Source organism: Thamnophis elegans, chromosome 2 (genome assembly GCF_009769535.1).
Source record: "Thamnophis elegans isolate rThaEle1 chromosome 2, rThaEle1.pri, whole genome shotgun sequence".
Lineage (NCBI taxonomy): Eukaryota > Metazoa > Chordata > Lepidosauria > Squamata > Colubridae > Thamnophis > Thamnophis elegans.
Genome location: NC_045542.1, coordinates 90,474,329 through 90,483,008, shown reverse-complemented (window position 1 = coordinate 90,483,008; position 8,680 = coordinate 90,474,329). Strand labels below are relative to the sequence as shown.

The 8,680-nt window shown below is 39.4% G+C and overlaps 1 protein-coding gene across 1 annotated transcript; it reads right to left on the bottom strand.

Annotated features, from left to right (window-relative positions):
* Positions 1 to 3,116: 3,116 nt before the first annotated feature.
* On the bottom strand, positions 3,117 to 4,277 carry LOC116505090 (neuropeptide Y receptor type 2-like). Its single transcript, XM_032212421.1, has one exon. The coding sequence runs from the start codon at positions 4,275 to 4,277 to the stop codon at positions 3,117 to 3,119; it is 1,161 nt and encodes a 386-aa protein (XP_032068312.1).
* Between the last annotated feature and the right edge of the window lie 4,403 nt (positions 4,278 to 8,680).

Below are 8,680 nucleotides of genomic sequence, written 5' to 3'. Positions count from 1 at the left end.
TTTTTTAAAAAAATAAGCTTGTGAGGAGGACAGAATTAAAAATGCTTAGACTCGAAGAGAAAAAGAAGAGGAAGGTACAGTAACATTTTTCTGATACCTGCAAAGTAAACAACACAGAAGGAGCTCAAGATCTGTTGTTTCTTGCTCCACTCTGCAAGAGATAGAATAATGGACTTCTTGTAAATTCCAACATGGTAGATTCTAAATGAAAGAGTCAGCTTGGACATGGCAGTATCTGGAAACAGCAGAGTAGAAGAGAAAGAACTGGAGAAAAATCACAAAATCACCTGCAAATAGAAGTGGAACTGTGGCAAAAGAAAGCAAAGTTAATACCAATTGTAATAGTGTTATCCAACTTGGACGGCTGCATCCATCTCCAGGACTTCAAGATTTCTGTCCTGAGCTAATCCCCCCCCCCCCCCGTCTCAGAATTACAGATGGCATAGATTCTTAGATTGGGATTGGGCAAGCAATCCCAATACAATCAGACCATTCCGCCAACACAGACTGATTATTTCTGAGGCAAGTTCTGCATTTAAGACTAGACCTATGCATCTAACTAATGAGTAGTTTTATTTGGGTCTTTTTTGAATCAATAGAAGAGAATATATGGAGCTCAGGATTGTTAATTGGATAATAAAACTTCTGCAAGCAAACAGACTCAAAAAGCACCAAAGACTTCACGGTTCTTTTCTGAATATGGAGCTTCTTAGAAAAGAAAGAGAAGAATCTCCAGCTTTCAGGAATGTTGAGTGGACTAAGATCAAAAGAAGGTGTTGAGTTATTATATCATTTGGATGAAATTGCTGTACTTGCTCAGCCCTGATGGTGTTACCAAGTTTGGGGTCTGCAGGAAGGAGTCTGCATCATGACATCATGACTCATACAACTTACATATCTGCCTCAAGTATGTATCTTTTTCATGCACAAAACATATTTATGGAATATTACTTCATGGTCTATTTTGCACCACTTACATCTTTCTCTCTCTTTTTTTTTTCTGGTCAAAAAGGGGGAAATGACTTTAGAAGTTATCATGGAATGTTTCAATATTTTATCTGTTAAAAAACAAAATCACGTGTCTGGATTGAGTAATTAGATAGAGTAATATTCATGATCCAAGAAAGAAAAGACTCCAAGGTTCCTTCCAGATAGAGCTTTTAATGTACATTGGCAGCAATTTGAGATGGTTATTTCACTGGGCATCGTGATGACATAGTTTTTCATTACATATCTAATCCCATTATAGCCCTTTTGATTCCATTCCTTTCCCATAGCTCATGAAGATTTCATTGACATATTAGGACCCAGAGCGAACACCATTGTCAAGGATATCAATATTCCGTAGCATTTCTGAACAATTCTGGATAAAGATCACCTGGAGCAATGGTAGAACTGATACAATGTGTTTGCAATGAACCATGTAATTTTCAGTTAGAGAGAGTGCTTTGCTGATTGCCACAATACTCTCATTTGCTCCGTGCAGTTACTCTCCCTTCCACCTGGAGTTATCCTGATTCTTACTTTGAAGAATTGAAAATTCAGGATAAATAAAATCTGTTCTTCTATACCAGTGATGGCGAACCTTTTCGGCACAGAGTTCCCAAACCAGGACACCTATGCATGTGTGTGCACCGGAGCGCCAGAAACCCAAAGACCAGCTGGCTGGCACAGGTGTCCTGTTTGCGGGGCGTTTTCAGGCCATTTTCAGTTTAGTTTTCAGACTGGTTTTCGGGCCAAAAATACTCTGAAAATGGCCCTAAAAACAGCCTGCTTCTTTGGCTATTTTGGGGGCGTTTTCAGGCCATTTTCTGTGCTCCGGTGGCCATGAAGTCCACTTGGAAACTATGCATGCCAGAAACCAGAAGAGTAGCTGGCGACGGTGTGCCAGGTTCACTATCACGGTTCCATACTATACATGCAGAATCTGAATTGGTCAAATACAGTAGGTGTTTATAAGTGCAAGTGGTCCTTGATTTATGACCACAATTGAGCCCCAAATTTCTGTTCTTAAGATATTTGTTAAGTGAGTTTTGCCCCACTTTATGACCTTCCTTGTCCCAGTTGTTAAGTGAATCATTGCAGTTGATAAGTTAATAACCCGATTGTTAAATGAATCTGGTTTCCCCATTGACTTTGCTTGTCAGAAGGTTGCAAAGGGTGATCACGTGATCCTGAGTCACAGCAACGGTCATAAATATGAACCAGTTGCCAAGTATCTGAATTTTGACCACATGATCATGGGGATGCTGCAAAGGTTGTAACTCTGAAAAACAATCATAAGTCACATTTTCAGTGTTGTTGTAACTTTGAATGGTCACTTAATGAATTATTGTAAGTCAAGGACTAGCTGTATTATAGGACATGCTTTTCGCAATAAGACAGTTACCAAGAATGAAGGATATGGATGACACCATAGAATCCTTCCAACAGAAAATGTAGGAAAGCAATCTCATAATATGAAATATTCATGACAGTCAAGAAGAACAGGAATTTCAATTCCCCAAATAAATATTTACTTATTAAAGAACAAGATTTAACAATCACTTTAACCAGTGAATGAAATGCAAAAAGTGATTGTGGAGTGCTGTGTGGGTGTCACTATCACCAACATTAGCCTGGAAACATTTAGAGTCCATCTTTTCTGTTGGAAATCAAAAACCAAATATTGCCTTTTTTAAATAGAAGTTAGGATTAATTACTTTACAACAAGGGTCCTCAAACTACGGCCCGGGGGCCATATACAGCTCGCCGAAGCCATTAATCTGGCCCGTGCAGGACCACGAGGCTGCCACGTCCACATCTCCCTGCCCACCCTTCTATTTCTATTCCTCCTGTCCTTCAAATAACAGTAGAATTTATTTATTTATTCTCATAAACTAAAGCATGCTGGAATGACATGCTTTCTGCTTCTTTTGCAACACAAAACACAAACTGGAGGCAAGAACTGTTTAACTTGGGAGAGCAGAATGGATGGTACACAGATAAAGTGCTTTCATCTAACTATGACAATGACAGCATTTTGGCAATTCAACACATTTTTATTTGGGGGGGGCAACAGTTTAGGTGGGCAACATTGAGGTTCAGGCCTTTTGTGGAGATGAAGCTGTTATGTACTAAACCGGTGTTGGTAGCTGTCCGTCACCTATGGAGTGCTTGATGCTCCCATTCAAGGTAGTAGCCTTGAAAGTGAAGGACCTCCCCCGAACTGATCCCTCTGCATAGAACCTCTCCGGCTTTTTCTGACAACGGAAGAACATAAGGAATCCATTGCGGTAGTTCTTATTCATCCAGCCATAGAGCAAAGGGTTTGCAAAAGTGGAACACATAGCTATGACATGAAATACCGTATAAAGGAGTTTATAATCACGGAGGGCAAGTGCCATATCTAAGTCTGCGGCAAGCTGGAAAGCATGGAAGGGTAGCCAAGAGACGGCGAACACCACAACGACCATGAAAAGCATCTTTGTGGTCTTTTTCCTGCGGCAGTGAGTCTCATTTGTAGCAGAAGGACTAATGTGGCTTTTCAGTTTGAACCATATCCTGATGTAGGCATAACAGATGATAGAAAGAGGGAAGACATATTGCAGGATGAGCATGGATAAGCTGTATATAGTGGCATCTCTGTTGCCAGAAGGCCATTTCTCTGAGCAGACAGCTATTCTGAGGTTGATGGATGGAATTTCTTCGTATCTGTATTCTCGAAAGATAGCTAGGGGACTAGCCAGGAGCGCAGCAACCAGCCATGTAATCGCTATGATGGTGAAGCTGATTTTCTTGGATATTCTACTGTCTAAATGAAAAACAATACATCTGTACCTATCAAGGGCAATCACAGTTAATGTGAGAATAGATACATGAACACTTAAAGCTTGAGCACAGGACACCAAGTGACAAAGTACAGCCCCAAACTTCCACTCATCCAGCAGAGTGTAAGCCAGAGTAAAGGGCAAGCAAGTATCCACCATTAAGTCGGCCAGAGCTAAGTTAGCTATGAAAAAGTTGGTTACAGTCCTCATGGTTTTGTATCTCACTATCATATAGATGACCAAGGAGTTGCCAATGAATCCCAGCAGAATGATGAGAGAATAAGCCATTATCAGTATGATTTGGACCCCCAGGATCTTGGTGCTGTCCATCATAATTTCACTGGATCCACCTTGAAATCCTTGACTGGGGGTGACAAGACTGTCTGCATGCCAGTGAGACTGTGATTTCTTCTCTGAGATACGCTCTTCCAAGATGATGGTGCTATTGACTTGATCAAGCAACCCCATGCCTATTTTTTTGTATTTATGGGTTGACAGTATTACGCTTGTATGTTTGTCTGCAGAAAAAGAAACAAATGCAAGATTGAAAAAGACTATATTTAAAGACATTCGTTTATCATCAAGTACAGCATTTCAAATTAAGCTCCAAACTTCTGCAATCGTCGTGCACATTAAAATGATTAATATTTGGTTTTCATGCACAGTTGAATGGAATACCTGAAAGAAAAAAATTAGCCTGTGTAGATCCCATTATATCTGCATGATAAAATTAAAGCCAAGCAAAGCGCAAAAAAAAAAAATTGACCTTAACTAAATTCTCATTATTTTTCACAAACGATGTTTTTTTTCTCTTTGCAATTCTATTTATCTAAAATTGAATGGGTTAAAGAATAATCCTTCCAAATGTCATGCTCATATCATCATATAAGCCAGATCACCAGTTTGGCTATTAGTAATTGCTTGCGATTGGTCTCCAATCTGCCTTTGTGCTCTCTCATGACCTTGCCTCTGCTTGTCAGAGTAATTCTATTTGCATGAAGAATGGCAAGGAAAGTCAAAATATAAATTAGCAATGAACTAGAAATACAATAAACTCTGCAACTGTTTTGTTCATCAGTATGCTTAAGGCATACGTAAGTTCCTTGTCCATAGAATTGGATATAAGTATATGTGAGCCAGGGGTGGGTTCCGGGTGCTGCTACTGCCAGTTCGCTCAGGGATGCGCTGCATGCTTGTGCGTGCTTAATGCATGCTATGCGCACATGCGCAATACTAAAAAAATGCTTCTGCTCAGTGATGGATTCCGGATCCCGTTGCAACTGGTACAGTGCAACAGGGTCGGGCATCCACTACATGAACATGCGCAGCATACGCACGCACACATGCAGCATGTGCATGTGTACTTACCACCTACAACGTTCCGCGGCACCTCCGCGACGCTTGGCAGAGCATTGCACAGGCGCCATACCCTCCATGCGCAGAAGCCCCGAACAGCTCAACTACTGATAAGGAGCGCGGGCGGGCTAGTGGGCCCTCCGGAGCACTGTACCAGAACAGTACCCAGTGCTTCCAGCAGGCACCCGTATGCCCGTACCAGGACGTACCAGTCGTAACCCACCACTGCTTCTGCTCATGCACAGAAGAAAAAAACAAGATGGCGGTGCTGTTAGCTCTGCCGAGAGAGCCAGTTTGGGAGCAGAGAGAGTTACTATCTACTTGGCCAAACCAGTCTGAACCAGTAGGAACCCACCTATGATATGAGCATGATCCTCCACTAAAGACTAACCTGGACAACATTTTAGCAGTTTTTGATCCTATTAAGCACCAATAGGAACCTTGATTTGCTATGTAAATAAAAGATGATAAGTATAAGAGCCCTTATATCTCCTTGTTGTGACTTTTAGAATCCTTACTACACACTACTGTATGACTTACTCAATCCTTTTCAAGGTTCTTAAGGCAAAATAACAAAATTAACTCATCCATGCTTGTCAGTAATGTCACAGCTGGGCTTCATATATGTATGTAGCAGAAGAAATACAGATTATAAATGTATGCCCTAAACCTTTAAGAATATTTTGCCAAAACTATGGGGGGGGGGGGGAAATCAGAATCACAGCCTTTTAGTCAGTTTGATCATTATGCCCCCTTCACTGATTTTATTTTTCATTTCCAGCTCTGTATCTCTAATGGCTTAGATACATGTAATTAATCTCTTGGAGTTATGGAGGATTTCTTCTTGGTTTAAAAGCAAGTGTGTCCAATTATTTTGCAGAACAAAGTTCGTAACTCCTCTTGGGAGCTCCAACAGGAATTTAGGCAGCTTGGCTGGAAACCTCTGTTGCTTGAGATGTTTGACTATGAGTGGGAAGAAGGGGCTGGTTAGATTGGTCTCAGCTACTTCTTCTCCTTCTCAGCTGTGTGTGTGTGTGTTTGTGCATGTGCATATGTGTGTGTAAATATTTTACCATCTCTTAGAGGCTGACACCATGGAATTAAATTAGAACAATGAGCTTGGCAGCAGGCTCAGTAGCGTGACCACTGAAATTAATCTGCCTGTATGATACTCTGGATATAACACTTGTTGCTTTATCTTCTTCACTGCTGTTCCAAACATTTGGAAATGAAAAATGTCTCCCTTAAGCTGTAGATGTCATGTTGACCCAGGATTTTCTTTATGAGTTTCTAGAACTGCATAGAACTGGTAAGATGCAAGATGGACATAGTTTAGCCTAAGTTTTCAGATGCTACCATATTGTTAGTGCAATTGAACTATAAAGTTACACAATTAGGATTATCATTACCATATTTGATTCTTGGTATGACTGATGTTTCTTGCTGGTTTTTTCTCCCTTTTTCTTCCTGTGCTGACATCTGTAGCCTAAATCATACAACAAGGTGAATAAAGGGTGGAAATTGAATTCCCTTCCTGTTTTTTCCATGTTGTGCATGAAGCGGCTATATAGAAGCATTTTATATTAGGCTGATTGTTAGGGATATAATCTAATGGTTGGGTTGGCAATATATAAATCATATAGCAATGCTGTACCTGTTTCTTTAAATCATACTGTAAAATGTGATTGGTTGCTGTTTTCCTCAATCGGCCATAAGAGGGAGCCAGAATGACTGTTAGCTCTCTGTTTGTTAGATGTTGGGCTGATCTGATCTGAGTGTTTTGGAAGCTGGCTGTTAGAAAGTGCCGTGTGCTATTGTAAGTTTTGCAACTGCTAGCAAACTTTGAGTACTGAACTGATTATATGATACTGGACTATGTTATTTGGATTATCCCTTAACTGAAAGACATTGATGACTGACTGTCTTATCCGTGTATGACTTGGACTGTTTGATGGACTCTGATACCTCTATTTCCACGAAAGTAAAAGCCTATTTAAACTACAGTGTCTCTGTATGCTGGTTTGTGTGTTCTCCAACACAACTCTCACAACGCTTCTCTGAACGTACTCGCTCTCACAACGGGGAGCTTACCTAACACTGATGCAATATTTTCTATTATTAAATCTAGACTTCTATTGTAATAGAAATATAAATCAAATGATAACAGATTAGATCAGATCATTTTCACACTGAATTATAAATTTATTTTCAATACTCTTACTCAGTCCTATGGGTTCAGTTCTTCCAACTCAAATTAAATAATACATTTGAAAACAATAACAAGTTTCATTTTAGCAATAATAGGTCTGAATAAATCTGTTCACCTCTAGTTATTTATTCCCAATTTGCATTTTCATTGAGAATTCAAGAAGGAAGAATATTACAATTCCAAATTAAAATAATCCTTGGCCAGCTACATTGACACAGATGAGCAGTTCCTTTTAGGTTTGAACTGGCATAAATATTCATGTAAGCTGCATATACAAATATCAGCTCACACAAAATATCATACATATTGTATAGTTTCTTTTGTGCAAGCCCATGAGAGCATTTTCTCTAAAATTGTTGTTTTAGACCCAGTTTCTTTCATCTCTTTTAAATGGATTGAAATGAGTAAGGGCTATCCAGCAAGTGAGTTGATAAACTGTTTTCTTAATATCTATGGAGATTCTTAGTCATCCAGGTTATGGCTGTCCCAAAGGTGCTTTTTTCAAGAGGCAACTGGACTTTCTTGAAAAACGCACCTTTAGGTGTTTTCTTAATATCTTACTCTACCCCAAATAACATCTGACAAATGATATAATGTCTAAAAAGCAGACCAACGGCCACTTATATAACAAAGATAACCTGAGCCATTAAACCAGTGCTCTCAAAGAGATTTTAAAAAGAGGCTGAGGTTTAAGAATTAATTAATTAGCAATGCCAATAATTATTGCAATGCTATTTCAGTTTGATCAAAGGCAATGCTTGGGATTGTTCAGAATCATATAATTAAGTTCTATCTAACCAAAAGCAAAGTCATTAAACTCACTGAGATGTTCATAGCCAGTCACCACTTTCTGCTAGGTTACACAATGCCACCTCTGGCATTCATTTTATTTTGTAAGAATGAAGCAATGGCTGTGCAGACTCACTGACTGGGCCAGACAGGAACATTTATTACATGTCTTGACTATGTCCTATAGTCATAAAATCCCTAAGAGGCTATTAATTTTTTTTAATCTGATAAACATTGGAGAGCTTTTCGTGTATCTGTCCTCCCCCTCCCCCCATTGGACTAATAATTAAGCAATACTTCTCCAGACAGTTAAGACAATGTTGAATGAGCTGGTCTAATATGGTGGATAAAATGCAAGGCTTGGGCTGAGAATTATGTGAATTATTGGGCTGTTGATATTTGCATTTATAATGATACTTGCATTTATAATTTGAACATGAAGCAAGTTCTTGGGGTACACAAGCAAGCATGCTTTCAATCTTTCTTTCTTTTCCTACATCTTAAATTAGCACTGGGG